The sequence below is a fragment of the Parus major genome, chromosome 19 (genome assembly GCF_001522545.3).
Source record: "Parus major isolate Abel chromosome 19, Parus_major1.1, whole genome shotgun sequence".
Taxonomy (NCBI): Eukaryota; Metazoa; Chordata; class Aves; order Passeriformes; family Paridae; genus Parus; species Parus major.
Genome location: NC_031787.1, coordinates 7,874,652 through 7,897,518, shown reverse-complemented (window position 1 = coordinate 7,897,518; position 22,867 = coordinate 7,874,652). Strand labels below are relative to the sequence as shown.

General features: G+C 45.0%; 1 protein-coding gene across 1 annotated transcript in view; it reads left to right on the top strand.

The window, feature by feature from the left end:
- Positions 1 to 8,653: 8,653 nt before the first annotated feature.
- Positions 8,654 to 22,867, top strand: part of PPM1D (protein phosphatase, Mg2+/Mn2+ dependent 1D) — a 19,266-nt gene continuing 5,052 nt past the window's right edge. Inside the window, exons 1-4 of the mRNA XM_015646896.3 lie at positions 8,654 to 9,219; positions 13,187 to 13,415; positions 15,592 to 15,716; positions 21,714 to 21,904. Of these exons, the coding sequence (XP_015502382.1) occupies positions 8,781 to 9,219; positions 13,187 to 13,415; positions 15,592 to 15,716; positions 21,714 to 21,904 (984 nt within the window). The 5' untranslated portion in view covers positions 8,654 to 8,780. The remainder of the gene's footprint in view (positions 9,220 to 13,186; positions 13,416 to 15,591; positions 15,717 to 21,713; positions 21,905 to 22,867) is intronic.

Here is a 22,867-nt window from a genome sequence, read left to right as displayed (position 1 = left end):
CCCTCCCCTCCCTCCCTCCGCCTCCCGCCCGCTCCGCCTCACGGAGCTCCCGCCGCCTGCTCGCTCCGCCTCGCGCCCCAGGGCTGCTGCTGCTCTCACAGCCCTGCCCGCTCCGCCTCACGGTGCTCCCGCCGCCCTGCCCGCCTCACGCCCCGCGGCCCTGCCCGCCCCGCGGCTCTCGGCCCCCTGTCCGCTCCCCCTCACGGCGCTCCCGCCGCCCTGCCCGCTCCCCCTCACACCCCGCGGCTCCCGGGGTTCCGCAGCCCTGCCCGAGCACGGGCGGGCGGCAGCAACGGGACATTGTGAGAGAAGCACGAGGGAACCGACTTAGGGGGAAATAGGGCAGTGCTTTGGGGTGGGGTTTTGTGGAGGGTCTGGAGCATCTTCCTGATGAGGAGAGTGCGGCAGCTGGGCCTGGTTAGTCTGAAGAAGACCGAGAGTCCCCTCTCGTTAACGCATAATGAACCCCTCAAGGGTGGCAGAGGACGGGGCCGGACTCTCCGGTGATGACCGGCAACAGGATGAGGGGCAATAGCCATGAACTTAAAACACAAGAGGTTCTACTCCAACACGAGGAAGAAATTGGCATGAGGGAGCTAAAGCCCTGGAACAGCTGCCCAGGGAGGGAATGGAATCTGCCCCAAACCCATCTGGACACGTTCCTGCTCCAGGTGGCCCTGCCTTGGACTGGATGGGCTGCAAAGTTCCTTCAAAACCTATGGATTCTGTGAATCCCTGCGGGCAGCCATAGTGAGATGGGATTGACCACAGCCCACACCAGCCCGAGGGGCTTTTTCTTAATCTTTTGGGGCTGAGCACCAAATATCAAATATCACCATTCACACCCTGAGCCGCACCCAGCCCAAACTTCTTGTGGAGTGTAAATATCATTTGCAGCTCACAAATGAGTGCTAACACCCAGCTAATATTGGGCTTTCTGTGACCTCCAGATGTGTTGGCAGCTCCTGTGAACACTATTTGGGCACCCACAGTTTGCTTTTACAGGATATAATAATTATAAATATGAAAAAAAATACATTATTATATGAAATTTCTGTTCCTGGTGTTTTCTTAGGACTGCTGCTGTTCTTTTTTATTTTATTTTCAAAATTTATTTTTTTGTTTTAAAAATTATGAGAGGCAGAGCTCCTGCTGTTTCACTTTGGGCACAATATTTTTAAAACCCAAGCTGTTGCTATTCCTCCCGTTTTTGTGAGAGGATATTATTCTTTGTCCTTTACTTGCAGAAAGAAATGTTATGGGGTGGGAAGAAAGGAATGTGACATAAACAGACCATAGAAGATTGTTTTGTCCTTGGTTTTTTGTTTTTTTCTTGGTGGTTTTTTTTTTCTACATTTCCTATTAGTGGCTTCAGATTTTTCTTTTATTTTCTGAAATGATGCAGATTTATTTTACCTGAGGGAATACAGCTGATTCCTGTTGGCAATTAGCCTCCCCACCACCCGGGGGTAGGGGTTATTTAGCTCAGTTACTTTTGGAGGCCTATTAAAAGCAGGACAGAGCTGGATTCTAGTGCATGAAGGAAAAAGTACTGCTAATGTATTGAAAAGGGTATTTTTTTAAACTTATAATATTCTTTATTTTGCTTTAAAATGAAGTATCTAGTAAGTTTTCTAAAAAAATACAAACCTCGTGAGGGTAAATATATTTCTCAAGTGCTGTGGTAATTGACTTTATCTTCTTGATAAATTACTATGTTTTGAAAAATGAGCTAGGTTGCACCTTCAGTATTTCAATTTGCACCTTCAAATTTGCCTAGCAAATCTTTGTAGCCAAAACGGGAGTGTGCCTATTCAGAAGAAGAAGTAAATGTATCTGTGAAGAGAGGATATTATATAAAGCCTCTCTGGATTGTGTTATGTATTCAGTCTGTAACTTATTTTGGTGGAGCCTGAAAAATAATCTTCATGGCAAAAGCAATTTATTCTCTTGGTAGAGATAGAATTTAAATATATAAAAATTGGGTTTTTATTAATGCTACATGGTTTGATATATTTATTTATTGAACAGTTTGGTGCTCTTTTATCATAAATAGTTATTTTGTTGTTAAAGATGTTACAGAGAGTTGGTGGAGTTTTCAGTCTCTGTGTTAAGATAGTAGGTAAACATCAAAATAATGTATTTAGCAGCAAAACTGACTTACATCAGACTATTTTATTGAATAATTGGTTACTCCTTAGTTATAATGTTTGTTTAATCCCTTTTTTTTTCTTTAAACCATATTGGGAGCTTGTTAACAAAACAACTCTATTCAATAATGTGCTTTTCACATCCGTAAATTATTTTAATGCAATCACTCATTAATCATTGCAGATGTTGGAAAATCCTTCTGACTCCAGTGCTTGTTGGCAGAGCTTCTGATGGATATTCTTATCTTTGTTGGTATCTTTGTCTTTCCTTTTGTCTTTTTTTTTTTTTTTTTCACGTGGAGGAATAGTTAAAGGACTTTGACACACCCTGCCAATGCCTGAAAGCAGAATGGGGGTGGGTGTTGTTTGGGGAAAAACCTTCAGTGGGTCTGGCTGCTGCAATCGGAGCTTTTGAAGATGCAGCTGGGTATCTGAACCCCTCACATGCACAGAATCTGGAGTGTGGGACATCTGGGTGTCATTGCAGGGGAAGGGGATGCAGACAAGGCTCACGAGGGGTAAATGCAGAAAGAAAATCTAATCGTGGTTATTGTAAAAAAAAAAACAAAAAACAACAAAACCAAACTGCCCCCAGAGATCAAACAGCCTCTGGGTTGTCAGAGCTCCCTGTGTGGAACAAGTTCGTATGGAAGGGATTTTACGTCTGCAGGCATGGTTATGTGATTTTAGGAGAGTGGGGATAGAGCCTGGTGTAATTCTGCCGCCCCACCCCACCCCAAAAAAAAAGCTGAAAAGCCTTAAAAAAACCCCAAATCCCAACCAGATATTCGTGTTGAGTTACTGTTTCTGAACACCAGTGAATTGCTGAAGCTCCCCTCTGCTGGAAGAGGCCCTTCCCATGGAAGGCTGAGAGTTGGGATTGCTCAGCCTGGAAAACAGAAACTTCAAGGTGACCCAACTTCAGCCTTCCAGCACCAGAAAGTTCCTGCAAGGAAGAGGGACTCTTTCCACAGGGCACAGGGAATGGCTTCACACTGACAGAGAGTGGATTTAGATTAGATTTTGGGAAGAAGTTCCTTCCTGTGAGGGTGGGGAAGCCCTGGCACAGGGTGCCCAGAGAAGCTCTGGCTGCCTCTGGACTCCTGGAAGTGCCCCAGGCCAGGCTGGATGGGGCTTGGAGCAACCTGGGACAGTGGAAGGTGTCCCTGCCCATGACAGGGGTGGGAATGAGATGAGCTTTAAGGTCCCTTCCAACCCAAACTGTTCCATGATTCCTTTCCAAATATGTTTGTGGATGGATAACTAACAAGGCATTTTGGTCTGAAAATTACTACAGAAAGTAGCAATGTTGTCTCTATCTCACAATTTTTGACTCTGTGAGCTTCAAACTGAAAATAGTGCATTTTTGTTATTTTTTTCCTGTTGTGTTCATAGATTTATATATCAGCCAAATTAGGAGCTGTATGTTTATTAAAATTCACACAGGAAGCAACAGAATTGCCTTTCCTTCTGCTGCTGTTTTCTCACTGCTGTATCCTCGGGTCAGGTTAAGTCACCTACAGTTTCACCTGACTCATTTTTAACTGAAACCAATTAGGAAGTGCTCACATAAGGAGCAATTTTGGTGATTTTGGGTGGTGGTTTTTGTCAGGGAAGTGGTGATCAGTGTTTAGGAGCCCTCTCACTGACCCAGTGAGGGAGTGAGAGGGGAGGCCTGCAGATGCTCTGCCTTTTAAATGCCTGTCTCAAATGATTTTGTAAATAAGTTCTGTATTTTATTTTTTTTCCCCAGGAATATAGTTCTAGAAAGCCTGGATAAAAAATATGGAATCTGTTTCATGTGCTGCTAGTAAGAGTAAGATGTTGTTTGCATCCTTTCCTCAAAGGTAAGATACTTGTCAGAAAGCAAAAAAAAATGTTTGTAAAATTCATGTGGTAACAAAGAGGAAGTTCAGTACGGATGGAGTTGAAAATTTGAGCTAACTCATCAATGGGACATTAAGATTTGGATCATTATCTGGCAGAGTTTAGGCTTTTCAGACTGGACCAGCAGTTCTTGTTTTGTCATGGGTTAAATGAGAGCTTGTTTATGTGAACAATTTTGTTTTTTAATTACTATAGCTGGGCATAGTTAGTGGAAAGAGAGGTTCTAAGAAAACAATAAAAACCTGCTGAATTTCCTTACAATATGTTTATTTTGAAGTGGGAAGGAAGTGAACTGACATGGATAACATATGAACCTACTATATCTCCTTGATGTGGATATTAAAGGAACCTTGAAAATAGTTTATGGGGAAGTTGTTGGAGGCTTCTAATTTTAAATTCTTAACAGGAAATCATTAAACTGTAGAGGAGCCAACATAACAGACTGTTGCTCTAAAACAAGAGCTAAATGCAGAGCATCCACATGAACTTGTCAGATCTTTTTTTTAATGTTTTTTTTTTCTTTCCTTTCATGTTTACTGCAACCCAGATAAATACATTTTCATTTCTGTTTTTCATATACATCAGTTCAGTCCCATTCTGAATGAGATGTGAAACCAGTGCCCTGATGGTCTGACCTCAGGGCAAGTGGAGAAATTCACATTATCCATCAGACCCAGGGGTGTTAACTCCTTGTGGGGTCAGGTCCCATCTTCCTTCACTGAGTGGGAAAAACCTTTAAAAATGGGGATATTGTTCACTTTTAGTTTCCTCTTTTACATGAGATTTTCAAGCTTTAGCTGAGCCCTTGCTGAGATGATTGGCACATTTCACACGGGCTATGCAAGAGGTTTAACAACCTTTGGGCACTGTCAGCTTGGCTGATGAAGCTTAATTAGGGACTTAATTAGGGGCTGGAGGAAGGAGAAACATTCTGAGGTGTCTGTAAGCACTAAGACATGAAGGTGAGTCCCCAAATGCAGAGATTGTTTACAGGTCAAAAAGGCTTTGAGAATGTGGGTTTGCCAAAGCCAGGTGGGCACTGCTGCTTTCTGCTATAATTAATAAGTTTGTACCTAAATGCTGAGCTTTTCTCTATTTGACATTAATCTGATGTGAATTTTTGGGTGTTGATAATTACATATATTTCGTCTGTCAGACAAAAATGAGTCATGGCTTTTGAAAAATATAACTTGGAGTATCTTTAAAGCTGCTAGAGAATAGAGGGCAGGAGGTTGGGAGAAGAGAGGACAGGATGCTGCTCACCCAGCATCACATTGTGATGGGGAAGGAGGAAGAACTTAAAAGTACCTGTCTTGTTTCTTTTGATTGTCTGATGTGGCCGAGGGGAAGGAATTCTACTGTAAAAAAGTGTACCTAACTTAGTTTAAGCCTATTTGAGATTTTTTTTTTAAGCCCCAGTTAAAAGAAAATCTGAAGTCTTCATCACAAAAGGAATCATGGCCTTTAATTTTGAGAAATTATTTAAGTTAGTTGAACCACAACATTCTGAGGTGGATTTATTTCAGCAACTGTTAGACAAAATGAGGATAAGCTATCATTAAATCAAGTAAATATCTGATTGTGTTTGGATTAGAAATATTTAATATGAAATTAATTTAATTCTTATGTAAAAAAAAGCTTTTAACTATGAGTGATTTAACCTGACTTCTGCATCTGAAGTATATAGCTGAGGAACCATGGGCAGTTTCTGCTTAGCATTTGCTTCCTTTAAGCATAAACCAAGAAAAGCACTCCCCATTTTTATAAAAACATCAAGAATGCATAAAAATTGCTATATTTCCCTTCAGTTATTGCCTTTTCTTTGGGTGCTGGGGTTTGGAAATGGCAGTGGTACTTTCTGCCAAGCTTCATCCTTATTCAGAGTTTTTCTCCCTGCATCAAAATTCATCTTTATTAGGAATTTTTCTCCCTGCATCTTCAAATTTTATATGTTCCTATTTCTGCGAGGGTCTGGTTTAGTTGAAGGGTTTTTGGTTTGTTGTTTTTTTTTTTGTGAGCTGAAGGACTTCAGAAGAAAATGAGGAAATATGGTTTGAGTTGCCACAGAATCTGCTGGTTGTGTGCCCTGTAAATCTTGAAGCACTTTGCTTTTCCAACAACAGTTTGGGGAGTGTAGTTGTTGCAGGCAAAAACATCTTTAATGTATTGTAATTTGATTGAATTTGTGAGTGTAGGTATGATTTATATGGTCTATTGTCTTGATTGTGTAGAAGTATTGACAGAAATGAGGCGCTTTTTCATTGGAAAGGCAAGAACAAAACTTGGATATAAAAAATACCTTTAGGGTTTGAAAAGGAGTTTCTTCTATTATAACTGTTTTGGTTTTTTTTCCCTTTGTTTCCTTCTTTTTACCAGACTAGCTAAAGTATGTATATGTAAAGTGTAAGGGTAGGAGCCAGTCTGTGTGGTTCTGTTCCTGGAGTAGCTTGTGATTTTCCACTCAAAATTATTTAGGAAAGCATTGCCTGTGTTAAATGAGACTACTCCTCACATGACAACATCTCTGACTACATTTGTCCAGCTATGAAATGGGGATATTGCACTTCTTTGGAAGTAATGGGCTGTAGCTGGCCCTGTGATGACACAGGTCTGACAATGTTATTTGGGGTTTTTTTGTTGACAGTTTTAAGTCAGTTTGTTTGTTCATTTTCTGTTTACTTCATAATTAAAAATGTGCTGCAATGTGGGTGGCAGTGCAGGCCTGTCAATTGTCTTGGTTTGAAAGAGAGGTGTCTGCTGAGGAAGGCAGGAGCGTTTTTTTGAAATGGAAAATGTAAACTCTTATAATTTTGAAATTAAGGGGATTTTAGGCAAAGGTATGGGAATAGGAATACCAGTTTTTTAGTAGGAAAATCAGAATAAAACGTAGTTGTACAAAAAAAGCACTGAGTCAGAATTGAACCTGACCCTGTTGGTCCTGGAGTGACAGATGTGGTTCTGTAGAAGCAGTGACCCTGTAGAAAGGTCTGGTTTTCCTCTGAAGGTTCAGTGGTGCTGCAGATGGGTCCTGTTTTCCTCTGAGGATCCAATGGGGAAAGGCTGCCTGTGGTGTTCCAGTTCTCAGATTATATCCAGGTAGGAATGCTGGGCTCCTCCACTGGTGGAGTATCTCCCACTGGGATGATGGGGTTTTATCAGTCATGCAGGGACACTCAATGGCCCATTAACAGAAGATTTCTCTCTGGAGTTACTTGGGATGGCTCATGGAAGGGATAAAGAACGCTGCCCCTCCAGGTTTTAACAGCAGATAATGGAATACAGACTTTTGGTTACATCTTGCATTGCAGCCTAAGACACAACTGATGTGTCCTGTCCATGGTTTTTATGTTAATTAAGAGGGAAATGGTGTTACATTGCCATGCCTCGGCTTGCATAAAACCCAAATGAGTCTGTGTCTCCTTTACACAGTGTTGAAATACCCAACATACTTGCATATAATATCATTATGAAACTTCATGGTCAGATTTTTAAAGCAATTCTATATTGGGGTTGATGATCTGGTGATTGATCTGAGGGTTTAAACACCTGTAAAGTAGGAAGGGATCGTTACCTGATTGGATTAGTGTGGATTAATTCGTTAATGGTTGTAACAGGTTTGCAAATCCCTCGGTGCTCCAGGAATCCAAAGCTTTGTTGATACATTTTTTATTTTTTAAATACTGCTGACTTTAATGTGGTTGATGGAAGGAAATCCAAAGGGCTTGCAGTCCTTAAGCCAAACAACTATCTCCAGGGAAGTATTTTTGCAAAATTCCGTGGTGGTTTTCTCTGTAGGGAGAAGGGGCTCTGGGAGCTGGCAGTAAGACAATGTCTGGAATTTCAGCTATAAAAATGAAATGCACAAACCCCTCCAGCGTGAAGGAAACGTCTTCAATGGTCATGAGCATAAAGTGGTGCGGGAAAGTGTAATTCCAGAGGAGTCATTGGTGGGAATCAAGTGGGAAAACAGGGATGAAAGCAAGGAGCAGGGAAAGATGGGGGTCTGAGTAACCGCGGGCTTTCTGGAGCAGGGAAGGACGGGAGGGCTGAGTAACAACCAGGGGGTTCCTGGAGCAAGGGGGGGAATCTTGTGCTTCCAGTTCTGCATCCTGCTTGCGGTGCTGAGGTCGGTGAAACCTTTTTGGAGTGCGTGTCGTGTGGCGACCCGGGGGACAGTCCCGGCTCTCTGCACCTTCCTCGTGAGGGCGAGCGGAGCGGCAGACCCCGAGCCACCGGCTTGAACTTGAGTCGGGGGAGGTTTAGGCGGGGATCAGGGCAAAGTTCTTCCCGCGGAGGGTGCGGGCGCTGCCCGCGCTCCCCGGGGACCGGGCACGGCCCCGAGGCTGCCGGAGCCCCAGGAAGGTTCGGACAGCGCTGCCAGGGATGCCCAGGCTGGGATCGTTGGGGTGTGTGCGCAGGGCCGGCAGCAGGACCGGAGGGGTCCCGGTGGGTCCCGTCCCGGCCGGGTTCTGTCGCGATTCCGCGATCTCCGCGCCGCTGCGCTCCCGCCCGCCGGCCGCAGGGGGCGCCGCGGAGCCCGGACCGCGCCCGCCGCCCCTTCCGCCGCGGCGGGGCCGGCAGGGGGCGCTGGGCGGGCCGGGCCCGTTCCCGTTCCGGCGGGGAGCGGCAGCGGGAGCGGCCGGGGCCGCCGCGGACATGCCCGAGCGCCCCCGCCGCCAGCAATAGTCGTCGGCGGGCCGGCAGCGGCGGGACCGCCGCGCGGAGCCGCTCCCCCTTCTCCCCATGGAGGGGCCGTACGCGCTCGGGGTGAGCGTGTTCTCCGACCAGGGCGGCAGGAAATACATGGAGGACGTGACCCACATCGTGGTGGAGCCCGAGCCGCCGCCGGCCGGGGCGCACAAAGGCGGAGCGGCGCCCGCAGGCCCCGGCGCCGCCGAGTCCCCGGCCGAGAGCGGGCGGCGGCGGGGGGGGACCCCGCGGGCGGCCGAGGACGGGGCGCAGCTCCCCGGCTCGGGCTCCGGGCGGCGGCCGCGCCGCTCCGTCGCCTTCTTCGCCGTGTGCGACGGGCACGGCGGGCGGGAGGCGGCCCAGTTCGCCCGGGAGAACCTGTGGGGCTTCATCAAGAAGCAGAAGGGCTTCTGCTCCGCGGAGCCGGCCGAGGTGTGCGCGGCCCTGCGCAAGGGTTTCATCGCCTGCCACCGCGCCATGTGGAAAAAGCTGCGTAAGTGCCAGAGCCCGCCGCGGACCCTCCGCGGGCTCCGCTGCCCCTGCCCGCGCCGCTTCCCGGCCGCCTTTTCCTCCCCCTCTCCCGCACTATTGTGGGTGCTTCCCTCCCTCCTTCCCTCCCTCCATCGCTGCCATCCCCGCGCCGGGAATCGCGGCAGAGCGCGGCACGGCGTCCCGCCCGCTGAGCCGAGTAATTCGGGAAAACAAGAGAAAAACTGGAGGGCACGCTGGGAGAAGAAAGATGTAAACACAGGGCTAGGACACGCTGTTGTGTTACGTAGTTGGGAATGATGCGATGGTAGGGCTGCAGTTTGTTTTCAGTGTGTTGCGCGTCGATTTCCAAATTCGATTCATTGGCAAGGTCTTCATCTTGTTGGCTTGGGTAATCGCACTGAACTCCCCCTTAGATTTCCCTTGCTTCATGAAAAGGAACAAAAAAGTAATTTTAATAAACCGAGATAATCTGGGACCGGTGTTTTTTTTCCCCTAACGGTGCATCCGACTGTTTTTGTGAGTCCTGATGGAAGGATTGGAATGTGGCTCGTTTATAACTCGCTCGTATGCGAGCGCGGGGGAATACGCAGTGTCCCTGAAAAAATAGAAAACACGCTAAGTATCCTGAGGATGGTTTTGATCTAAATATATATCATTATGTATTTATGTATGCATTGCTTGTTTAATTGCAGTAGCATAGAAGTTAGGGTCGTAAATAAGACAGTGTTGAAGAGAGGAGCATGCCCAGACAAGTGACAGTCATCATTCCTGGACTCATCCGTCTCCCCGAGGTCTTGTGAGGCTGTAGTTTGAGTTTACAAATGGCTTTTTTTTCATTGTAAGATGAAGGTTCTGACTTAGAACGTGGTCGTTTATATAGAATGTGTGTGTGTATTGTTTATGCACGTAGGCATTCAAAACCCTCAGAGAAAAAGCAAGAGCAGCACACAGCGTGTGAAGGGAGGTGTGGAACACGGTAAAACTGGATCCAAAATAGTGACAGTGACAGTTGGGCTCGGGAGGGAAACCTGAAAAGCAAGATTTGTACTCAGAGAAGCCCGGGCTTTCAACGAAGTGATTCAAGAGGTGTGGCGGGGAAATTATAGTTTGAAAACAGTTTCATTTTCCGTTTTCTTGAATAGCAAAATAGAGAAGTTGTGCAAATGTGAGATACTTGAGGGGATATGGGGGAAGGAGCAGTGAGTTTGAGGGCACAGAGGGAAGGGTGTGAATTTTAGAAGCACCAGAACTTGACCACAGCCTTGGCAGTGGGGTGTGCGGCCTCCTGGGCTGCAGGGCTGGGTGATAAGGAGCAAAATGTGTGAGCAGGGGGAGATGGCACGGGGTGGGGGAAGATAAGGAGTTCAATTTTCTCGCTGTTGTGTCCCTGGTGTGTTATTTGTCACTGGAACTCTGTGTGAGCACCGAAGGCAGGGAGGAGAAAAGTGCAGGAAGCTCTGTTTAGTAATGGGTGTTTAGGAAACAGCACCGGGGTTGTGGAAGCAATTCCAATTATTGTGAGAAACAGCACAGCTCTGGCTGGGAGCCTTTGATGGCACTTCGAGGTTGGCTATTTAGTAAACTCCAGAGCATGTTTGCTCCTCCTGATTCCTGCTGCACGTGCTTAACAGCCTGAGTTTTGTGGGACAAGCCCATAATTATCTCAGGTTTATAACTCCATCCTGTTATGGAGTACCAGTGTGGATTCTACTTACAGGCAGTAATTTTCCATATTACCATGTGTGAAGCAGTTTTTTAACTGTGTGTTGGTGACACTTTGGACACGAAATGGAGACTGGTGTCTTGAAGTGTGTGGGAGAATGGTTTGGAATTTTGGGGTGGAGGATGGAATCTATTGCTTCCAGTTGGATGTTGGAAGGGAAGTTTGTAGTTGGCTGCTGTCACGGTTGTTAGAAGTTCTGGAGTCATCCCTGTATCCCCTGATGGACACAAACTGCACTGATCATGGCAGTACCAGAAAAACTAAACCAGAAAAATGCCCATTTGTCACTGGTGATCATTTTTGGTGTTAATTCTGTAGTAATAAAATTCCCTAAATGCCAAAGATCTTTTGGTGTAAGACTTTGATTTGGAAGCTACAGAATGAGTTGAGTTCAAAGCTACAAAGCTGAGTGTGAAGGGCAGTGGTTTTCAAGTAGAGTGGGGGGAAATGTTTTAGAAAGATGTGCTGTTGGTGCTCCTGATCTGGAGCTGGAGGACCTGGGTCCATGGATTTGATTTTAATACTTGAGCTCAGAAGAAGACCCAGCAGTCTTAACACTTTTGCTGGTTCCTGGTGAGACACAATCTCTACAGAGAGAGCTGGGCTGCATCTAATACTTATCTCTGAACAGGAGCAATGCATGAACTACAGTCTCTGGATGACAGACAGGTAATTCCTGGTTTTGTTGAACGTAAAATCTGAGGCTGCTGCATCATTCTTGATCCCACAAGTGGGTGATTTCCTTCTTTTTGCTTCCCATCCCCATGAAGACTGATTTGACTCTCTAATATATTTTATTGCTGTTCAGAGGTTACACTGACGGAAACTCATTAGTTGCAGCTTGTTTTCTGTTAAGTGCATGGTTGAAGTCCTCATTACCACTTGGCTCCCTCCCTTGTTTGCTTTCCATTTGAAATGTGTTAGATTTAATATCCACAGTTAAAACTGCCAGACAAAGTACTTCCAATAAGCTGATTGAATGTTTGTGTTCTTGAAATAAAGCTGCTCCTAGGGAGAAAATGTGTTTTAGTATTTAGAACACAAAGCTAGAACTGTTGGAACTTAAATGTTTAAATTGTGCTGGATGTCTTGGTAGCTCACACTGAGGAAATAAAACTTCTAGCTTCATACTGCCTGTGAATTCTACTTCTCCAAATTCTCCTTTTCCATCAGCTCTTTCCCATGTCTTCTTCCCTCAGGCACCTGAACATCATTCATGGCACTAGAATTTTAGTTCCTCATTTTTTTGAATCTGTTTAAAGCTTTAGAATATAAAATATCTGTTTTCACAGAGGGTAAGGTGTAACTGTTTTCCTTTTCTTTCCTCATGTGTTTATTTGCTGTGTGTTTGTTGTGCCACAGACACAAGTAGAGGATGCGGTGCTTTGGCAGCCTGAGCTGGGTATTTCCTGCAAACAGCTTGTGTCACAGTGGAATTTTTGTGTTGTGCTGTGTGAGCCTGACTTGTGAAGTGCAGGAGATAGAATGTGACAGGGAGATGAGGCTCCCTTTGGAGTTTGTCTGGAGACGTGAGTGGGTGCAGCGAAGAAGAAACATGAGGTTGCTGTTGACAGTTGGAGTCAACAGATAACTGGGAGCTGAGGCTGCTTCTGGTGGGTGCTGGGGTGGGGAGGATGGTGTGGCTGGGCTGGCTCTGTGGGGGTGTTGTCTCAGTCAATTTGTGCAGTTTGGGGGGAAGATGAACTTGTGTGTGTAGACACAAAAAATAGGAAAGGCATGAAAGAGAAATTTGGGTTGGATGTAACTGGAGAGAGAAGTGTAACAGCAAGTTCACAGAAGTGGTTTGAGGGCAAAGGAGTTGAGAAAGATTTCCCTGACCAGGTGTAGTTGTGTTATTACTCTGAATTCCAGGGATATGTCCTGTAGAATTTAAGGAGAGCATACTGAGATAGCTGGTCTGAATTATTCAGTCCTCCAAAGGGAAATGTGAGTAAAACATTTGAGAATTCAGCACAAAGTGTTGCTGTTCAGCCTATCAAAATATAACAGCAGTTTTTCTCCCTTCCTTGGGGATCAGGAATGTCCACAAATCCTGATTGCTAATCAGATATCCAGAAAAAATAACTGAAGTTAGGACATTTCTACTACTTCAGACAGGGAAGTGAAGAGTAAATCACTGGTTGTAGCATCTCACAAGCCTCTGAGACACCCTTCAAGATATTCCCAGTTCCCCAGAACTAAACCTGTGCTTTTTGTCTGCTTTTTGCCTCATTTCTCCTTGCAGCAGAGTGGCCCAAGACCATGACAGGCCTGCCCAGCACGTCGGGGACCACGGCCAGCGTGGTGATCATCCGCGGCTCCAAGATGTTCGTGGCCCACGTGGGTGACTCAGGAGTGGTGCTGGGGGTCCAGGATGACCCCAAGGATGACTTTGTGAGAGCTGTGGAGGTGACACAGGACCACAAGCCAGAACTTCCCAAAGAAAGGGAGAGAATTGAAGGCCTTGGGGGCAGGTAGGTTTGTCTGCTTTCACTGAGCTAAGTTGGAGCTTGTTGTGGGAAGGCACACAAGGAGCTGAATCTCAGCTATTTCTCTTTTGTCCTCTTAATTTTTCTTACAGCTTATTGGAGAATAAATTACAGGGATCCGTTGTTATAGTGGTTAATGGTATATCCAGAATTTTAATTTCCTGATGGATCATGCAGCTGAGGGGTGGTTACATTTCTAAATGTTCACCAACAACTTCTTGCAAGCAGAGATCTTAATTTTTGGCCTATTTTCCTTTAAATTCTGAGGAACCTGCAGGTTGGGAAAATTGCCTTATCACATAGGTAAAATGATGTGAGGTCTGGACTATCCAGCTTTTCACGATGCTCTAATTTCTCAGGCATTCTGTATTGTCCCTGAGATGACAATGGCAGCTGTTGAATAGGCTCCTCTAAGCTTCTGCTTAGGGAACATGAGAAAAATCCTGGATTTGAAACACAATCCTACCTTTGCTGTTTTAACACCACAGTTTAACACCTGTCCTTCCAGGAGCCATTCCTTCCTGCCCTGGTGGGAACTGGCAGATGTTGGCACACCCAAGCTGGGGTGGGTGTGTGTTCCCTGGGAGAGAGGGGGAGCAGGCAGGGCTCTCTCAGGTGGCACAAATGTTCGGAGACAGCCCCCAGGGCTGGGATCTGGGAGCTCTGTGTCCTCCCAGTGCCACACCAGATGGATGGGCACGGTTTCCTCCTCAGAGCAGGGATCACTGAAGGTTTTTCTGCTGACATCATTCATCTGGGAGCCCTGTCAGCCCATTAACCTTCAGATATTTGTGTCTCTGGCAGGTGGGTGTTGATCTGGGGCTCTTTTGCAGGAGGGGTCGCCTGCAGTCTTGCTGTAGGTTTAAGGTGTTTCTCAGAGATTGGAAGTTTCTGAATGTTCAAAGAAGCATTCCATGAGACTTAGTATCTACAGGAATGGTTAATTCTACACTTTTTATTTTTACTGGCATTCCTCCTGTTTTTCCCAGGCTGGCTGTGAGGCAGGTGGTAGGAGTGAGGTGGAACTGTGCAGCTCTGCTTGGGAATGATTTGTCTTTCACAAGAGCAAGTTCACGAGAGAGCATGAGGGACTCTTCCATTAAAATGATGTTTTCCCAGTGACAGTCTGAATGTGGGATGAGGTTTTCTTTCCAATAGTGACTGAAGTGAGCTCTGTGTGGTCATTAGTTGTACAAATGGATGAGATCAAGTTTTAGGATTTGGTGTTTGTGACTTTGCTGTGCTCTGGATGGAGTTGAACATGCCCTTGTTGTTAAAGCCTTTGAAGTGTCAGGAAGTGCATCTTGAATGGCTTCAGCATGAGGAATCTTGAGGCTGTTCCAGAGCTGCTCAGTTTTAATTACCAATGGCTGTTCCTTGGATGAAAGGAACTTTCAAGTATCCAGTTCCTAACTTTGTTGGGACCAAGCTTTGCTAGCTCCTGGTTTCATTAGCTCTTGTTCCTTGATGGTTCATACTCGTTCTTCTTTTCCCTGCCTTGACACATCTGCCCCAGTTATTTGCTCTGTAGCTCCTTTGACCCTCCAGTGCCATCTGGGAGAGCTGAACCAGTGCTCAGTGCCTCAGAGCAGGTGTTCACATGCAAATGCAGAGCTGTTCTCCTGTCTCCTGCTTCCTGCAGACGTCAGCCTGGGACAATTCTCTTTTGTGTCTGCCTCCTGTTGGTGTTCCTTCCATTAAGTAAACCCTTTCAGGAGGCTGCTCCTTTCTTTTCTGTTGTTTGAACTGTGCCATGCTGCTGTGTGCAGCCAAACTTTGGGAGATGGAGAAGACTGAAGGAGGAACTGTGTGGAATTTACACCTGACTGAGTTGATGTTGATTGCCCTCATCTGAGGGAGGCAAATCAGTTCTGCTCTGTCTCTGACAGATGAAAAAGACACTCTTGCATATGTTGTAACCAGCCAGAATTTCTTCCAGGTCTTTGTTACCTTGCTTTTTATTTTCTTCTGCCCTTCATCTCTCACATTTCCCCCTGGTTTTATAGGGAACTGTCAGAGTGTAATTGTGTGTTTGGAAATACTTGCTTGTGCCGAGTGCCATCGTTATTACCTCCACATTTGCATATTTAACTGGTTTTGCCTCATTGACACCAACTTCCTCATTCCTATTCCTAACTCCTGCCCTCTCTGGTGCTTCCAGTGTGATCAATAAGTCTGGTGTGAACCGTGTGGTGTGGAAGAGGCCCCGGCTGACCCACAACGGCCCCGTGCGCCGCAGCACCGTCATCGACCAGATCCCCTTCCTGGCCGTGGCCAGAGCCCTTGGTGAGTCCCCTGAGCTCCATTCACCCCCTGCATTTGCCAGAACACAGAATTTAGAGGGGTCTCCTCACTTGCCTTCTCAAAGTCTGGGCCTTGGAAGTGTTTTTAATACAATAATATTGCACTTTTTGAATAACGCTGTAACTGGGGAGAGAAGAATGTGACTTACAACTTGCAGGGTTTTCAGTGTCAGCTCTACAAGGATGAGATTTAATTTTACCACCAACTAGTCAAAAATTACAGACCCATTATCTCAGTGAGAAAGAGACAAATGTGCTCTCTCCTGGAGACACACAGGGGCTTGTACATTTTCATTTGCAGCAGAAATGAAGTTTTTCTGGATGGTGTATGAATTGTTTCTGTCTTTCTTTTGTGGAGAATCTTTTTTTTTTAGATTTGGCATAGAATGGGATGAAAGTCAAATCTGCTCAACAGTAACTTGCCTTTATGGGAGCACTAGAAATGAGAAACTGTCTGAGGAACACCTCATTCCAGGGACAGAAAGGCATAATGCAGGACTAGAAAACTTGTGATTAATGGTTTTTTGGGAAGTACTTCTTAATTAAATTATTCGGTATCTATTACCCATGAGTGTTAGTATTTCTGGTCATTTTTCTCCTTAAATTCCATTGCTGAATGCCAATCTTTGTCTGCTCATGCTTTTCCCCTTTGTGCAGTGAAGAATCTTCTATGCAGACATCCCCAGAGTAGGTTTGATTTGATGGGGTTGTGGTTGTTAGCTGTGAGAGCTGTGATTCCATGCTGGCAGCTTGGCAGCCCCGAGGCAGTGCTGTCAGTGCTCCTGGGTCAGCTGGCAGTGCCCATGGGACAGGCTGTTCTGGCACCAGGCTCTGGATCATTCCAGAGCCTTGCTGTGTCTTATTTCACAGGCAGGAATGGCTGTGACACTGGGATTTGTCCAGAGTTCAGGAGAATTTTGCAGATAATGAACATGCAGCAGTGTTTCAAGCAAGGAGTTACAGGTGCCTGAAAATGAAGAATTTTAGTTTTAAGGATTTTATCCCAGTGCCTGGAAGTTTTTATGTGTCATGTTTCAGGTAGGATAGAGTTTTTTTTTGTGGTTAGGAGAACTGACTGGAGAGTTTGAGTAAATCCCTTAGAGTTAATAGATGAGTAGCAAAAAACCCTTCATGCCTGAGCAGCACATCCCTTTTGTTCCCTCCTGCAGGAGAGGGGAGGTGTTCCTCCTGGACTGCAAAATGTGGACACTTAATTTTAATGCATCTTTTGTTCCTGTGATTGCAAGTTTGTTGCCTGTCTAAAGAGCTCACTGGCTTTTGATCTGATTGGTCCCAGCAAGCTGAACAAAAGGATTTGGCTGGGGTTTGTGTGCAGATGGGAATTCAAGGAACCATGCATTTGTTAGCCCCCAGTGCATTCTTTCCCAGCAAGTGCGTGGAGAGAGGATTACTGGAGAGCTTTCAGGCCCAAAAATTGGGAACACCTATCTCTTATCAATTACTGGATTTGAAAGCTCAAACCCCATGCTGGGACCAGCCTCCCCTCCTGGGACCTCCTGGTCCCAACCTGGATAAAAATTTTTAGCAGGACAACAAGAATCTCTTAATAGAGAAACTTTGAGTTGGGAATTTATTATATTCAGAATGGGGAGATGATCTGATTAAAACCCCTAACATTTAGATCATAGGTGGTATTTTAAGTGTCTCTCTCTTACAACACTTTAAAATATTTTGATGTAGTCTCATCCCCCACTCTTTAACTCTAGTGTACTCTTAGGAGTTCAGGAAAGGATTTTGGAACTAGGAATAAAGCACTGTGGAAAAGTTGCATTCAGCCAGCAGAAAATCCTTGTGCAGAGGAAATCCTTGTGGCCAGATTAATTTTGTTGACATACCCTTTCCTGTTCTGATTGTCAGAAGTGCCCTTCTGCCCTGAAATTAGCATTTGTGGAATGCACAGTGGCTGTATTTAAATAATGCTTAATATATTTATAGCCCCATAACAAGTCAGAAATATTTTGGCTTTCTGCTGTCCCTGTAAAGCATCTGTAAATGCTTTAATGTACACAGCAGGTTTCTGTGTCTTCTCATAAACCATTTTAAGCTGTAGCAGAATTTTGTGTTTTCACACCTACTTCTGCTGATCTTTTCTGGGCAATGAGAACATTTTTTTTTAATACTAATTTGCCTTGTAATAGATGCTCATGAATCTGTGGTGAGGGATTGCCTGGCACTGCTGGGGCATTTTTGGGGCTGTTTAAATAAATGAATGATGAAACCTGAGCCAGGAGCCCGTTAGTTCAACCACTCCCTCCTGTGGGAACATGAACTCTGCTTTCCCTGGTTTTTTATGTAGGAATATAATAAACTCACCCCTGTATTTCAGGTGGAGCAGCCTCCACCGTAGAGGTTTGACTCTTCCCAAGAACAGGAATTTCCTGCTGCCCTCTAGGAGCAGTTCTGTACCAGAACAGGAAATCCACGTGGAACTGCTGCAGGAATCTTTGACAGGGATAGGGAAGCTGTTTTCCAGAACAACTGACTGGGTGCCAGGAGTGTTTTGTGAAGCTCTCTGAGTGCACATACCATAAATCCTGGAGAAGAGGCTATGGCTGACCTCAAATGATCTGAGGAAATTCCTGTGTAAGATTTTAGGGCTGTTTACATGCATCTAACTGCTTTAAAAATTAAATTACCAAACAGAGTGGGCACAGCTGCCACTCAGTTTTTCCTCCCTGCTCCATTGTAGGCTGTGAACCTGAATTACATGGAATTATATAAGTTGTATTTACAGCAATTTCCAGCTTCTTTTGATAATTGCTTTTCTGTTTTATCTCTATAAAACCAGACACACTTGGGGTACGTTTGGGATTCTTTTATTGTCCTCAGGATATCTTGCTGTAACTTGTACAATTTTCTTCAGTCCTGAGAGAAAATAATAAATGTGCTGTGCCAAATGCAGTGTATGCTTTGTTCTGAGGATCTGTGTGTTGCACACATCCTGTGAGAGCACCTGTGGCTCCTTGTAGAGAAAAACTTTGATTTTAAAAAGCTCTGGGATTAATCAAACTGGGGTTTTATTTTGGATTGAGTTATAAAAGTAAAGTTTTCTTTCCTCTATTGAAACCAAAAGCTATTTTTATATGCAAAACAGCATCTCCAGAAACTGAAATGAAGGACTTGATTTATGTGATTTCTGGTCATGCTTTTGCTCTTAAGAAGGTTTTGGGCTTAATCCAGTCCAGCCCACTTTACATGATGGGTGCTTTTGTTTGTAACTTCCATTACTTCCCTGGCAGCACTTAGTGTAGGTTTGTTGTTATATTTTATAAGGTAACAGTAAGCAGCTAAGAGAAACTGCATAATTTGATGTATTCTTACAGGCAGCTAAATTAGTTTCCTGCTCCTTTAGTATCTGATGTCAAATATCTATTTCATTTTGAAAGATGCAGTGTAGATCTCTAAATCATTCTGGTTTGAATCAGAACTAAGAAAACAGGCTTTTCTGGAAGATATAAAAAAAACCCTACATTAATAAGTTGTTTTTTTGTTGTTGTTGTTTGGAAAAGAAATATGCAAACCTCACACTGAAAGAAATTCTCCCAATGTGTAAGTTTTTAAAAAACAAGCTTGTCAAGAGTTTTGTAAATGTTTGGGTTTTAATTCAGAACAAAAATAGTCTGGCTCCCAGATGGAAGCCTGAGAGCCTGGCATTGCAGCCTGTAACACCAGCCTCTGGCACATCCCAGCCTCCCAGGCTGCCAGAGGGGCACTGCTCTGCTTGCTTTGGAACACAATTAAAGACTTGAGAGCACTTTGAAATGCTCAGGGAAACGTTCTCTGCTTTCTGGCTGCTCTCCTCTCTCTCCCTTGTCCCTTCCCAGAGCTGTGACAGAGGCTGCCATGGGAAGCAGCTCTGCAGGTTTGTGTTCCTGGGATGCTGAACTCTCTGGCTGGGCAGGGAGTGGGCTCAGGAAAGCTTTGCTTTAGGCTGGGGAGCTCGGCCCTTCAGGGAAAAATACTAAATAAAAATGAAAATGTCCCCCACCCTGTGAGGTGGGTTGGCCTTGCTGGGCTCAGAGTTGGAAGGGTCTGTGAGAGTCACTCTGTGCCCTTGAGCAGGTTTGTAACCCTTGGAGTTGGCCTGGTGAGCACTGTGATATTCCCAGTTATTCCTGGGAGGAGCCTCCTTCACTCCCCTGGAATCAGTGTGATCATTGCCTGGCTGCTTCCTCGGGAAGGGCAGCAGATGGACACGATGACAAGGGTGTTAAAGAGCCCAAATTAATGAAGATCAGGTTATTTTTATTACCCAGCACAGTATTTTTAATTAAAAAACGTTTCAGCTAATAACATTTTGTCATTTCTCCTACATGAGTATGAACAAAGTGGCAAATGGATATTTGCAGTGCACAGATATTGCATGTACTGGAATTGATGCTGCTCTGGTTTGTTTTACCTGCTGCAGCCGTGATGTGAGAAACTCAGAGTGCAGGAGGACTTTCCGTGGCCATTCACATCCAATAATTGCTCAGCTCTCGTGTTACACTATTTATTTTGATCTCGCTGCCAGCTGGCTTTGTCGGGAGCCTGTGGCAGCCGAGTGCACCTCTGTAGGAGCAGGCTTGGCTTTTAATTAGCGCTCATTAGCAGCATGTGCTTGTGGGGTTGCTGCGGCCAGGGAGAATCGGGGCTTTAATGAGGATGGGCTGCGGTGGAGTGGGGTAATTGAGTTGAAGTATTCCCTTTCCTGGTTCTGGAAAAGTCTTTTCAACTGCTTGATAGCTTAAGGCAAAGCTAATGGAGACAAGGAGGAAGACAAAAAGCTTATTTATTGTCTTTAAAAGGGTGCTGATGGATGTGGAAGAAGCTCCAGGCTTTGTCCGGCAAAAAGCAAAGGAAGAGCCTGACAAAACCTTTACTCTTGAGTTGCTGAGCCTCTGTTTGCTGTTCAGCTCTGACATTTTAATTAATTTCTGCTTTTAAAGCTGTGTGTTCTCCACAGAAAAATGTAGCCAGTGCTTGCAAGTAATAATAAGTTACTTTTTGTTGCTTATCACTACAGGAAGCTGTTTGTGAACATGGAAATCAATTTTAAAAGGAGTTGTTAGGGCAAATTATTGTTGATTTGAAAGCCTAGCCTTAGAAAAGGATTTTAATTTTTTGAGTATGCTTGATAAATAGAATTGAAATAAATGGATATGGCAATGCATTTTTCTGCTGGAGTGGTTTTTCTTTGAGGGTGGTTTGGAGCTCTCGAACCAGGGGATGATTTGACTGAGATGCATTGCTCAGCTTTGTTTCTGGTGAGGTGACCCCAAACTCATTCACACAGTGAGAGGGATTTAAAAATAGAAGTGTTCCCTGCATGAGGCCGTCCTAGGGAGAGGCTTGAGCTGTCATTTGCTGCCTTCCTGCTGGAGCTCAGGCAGTGCCCGTGTTCCTGTGGCTTCTCTCCAGTCCCAAACTTGGCCCGTGGTGTTCAGCTGCAGAGAGCCCCGAGTCACTTTGCCACTGATGCTCGAGCTGTGGGAGGAAAAGGAAATAGCAACGGGAATTTTAACAAGGAAAAGGCTTCAGTCTCCTCCTTTGCTTTTTCCTTTGTCCCTTCCCCGTGGCAGCTGCATGCACAAATATTTGCACATTTGGTGTGGGGTCAACAAAGCAAGGTTTTAATTCTGTTTAAGGGAGAGCTCGATTAAATCTGATAGATTTTAGTTCGAAGAGTGGTTGAGGTTTCACCATTTTCTAGGTATTAATCTATTTAATTCTTCCTTTTTCCACAAGTACTTGTTTTAAGAGAGCAGAAGACCTCTGGTTACAGCTTGGTTTAGTTTAAATATGATTAGAAGGTGGCAGCAGCTGAGCAATGACTGGGCTGGAATTTCTTAACATTCCTGCTGGTGACTCAAGGCTGATAGGGATGGTTTTCCTGGGAAGGAACGTTTTTCTCTATTTTCCAGGAGTGAGGTTTCTCATGTGTTACATAACAATTCCAACCCATTTTCTGCTTTGCCAGGTGATCTCTGGAGCTACGATTTCTACAGTGGGGAATTTGTTGTGTCCCCTGAGCCCGACACCAGTGTGCACACCATTGATCCCCAGAAACACAAATACATCATCCTTGGCAGTGACGGGCTCTGGAACATGATCCCGCCTCAGGATGCCATCTCCATGTGCCAGGATCACGAGGAGAAGAAGTATTTCATGGTGAGAGCAGTGGCCAGAAGTCAGTGTGGAAATTTCATCCTTCTTACCTCTAAAAATTGTTCAGTCTGGTAGGGATGAAAAGTACCCCACAGAGTTGGCGGGGTTTTAGGCAGATTGATGGTTTTGCCACAACATAAAAGTTGTTACAATGTGGCTGATGTTAAATAACATGAGTGTTAACATAGTTTAAATTATTTGCTTTGTGTTTTGAGGCAATTTGACTAGTAGGGTGTTGTCTGTGAGTAATAAAGGAGATAATGAGTTTCTTCTCTAAAGAAGTTACACAAAATGCTGTCTGAACATTAAATTTATTTCACATTAAGGTGGATATTATAATGTAGAGTGTTTAGACTGAATTAAATTACTCTCTGATTTATTTTACAAAACAGTTGAGAATTGATATTGGAGCATCAGAGAGTAAACACTCTGCAAACCCCATGAGGGACTTTGGGAAGACTGTAGATTGTGTTCCAACCTACCACAAGCTACTGCTGTGTTACAAGCTATTTACTCTGTTTAAAGTCCTGTGTGTATGTGGAATATACCACGAGCTGATTTAAAGGTGGCTTTAAGAAGGAAGATGTGTTTAAATTGCTATTTCTGGAGGTGCTTTTGGGCATGGTTTGTAGGAACATGTGTGGCATGGAGGTGCCTTGTGGTGACGTGGTGGCTCTGTGTGGTGGCCCCATGTGATGTCCTCTGTGATGGCTTTGTGTGATGCCCTGTGTCCCTTTGTGTCTCGAGGGTGAGTGCCTGGATGCTGGTGGCCCTGTGTGATGCCTTCTGTAATGGCTCTGTGTGCCAGCCCTCTTGGACACTTTGTGTCCCCTGTGTGTCCTTAGGGGGTGTGGCAGTCCTGCATGTGGATGCTGGTGGCTGTGTGTGGTGGCTGCCCCTGTGGCTCTGTGTCCCTGTCTGTGGTGGCTCTGTGTGACATCCCCTGTGCCTGGATAGTGGTGGCTC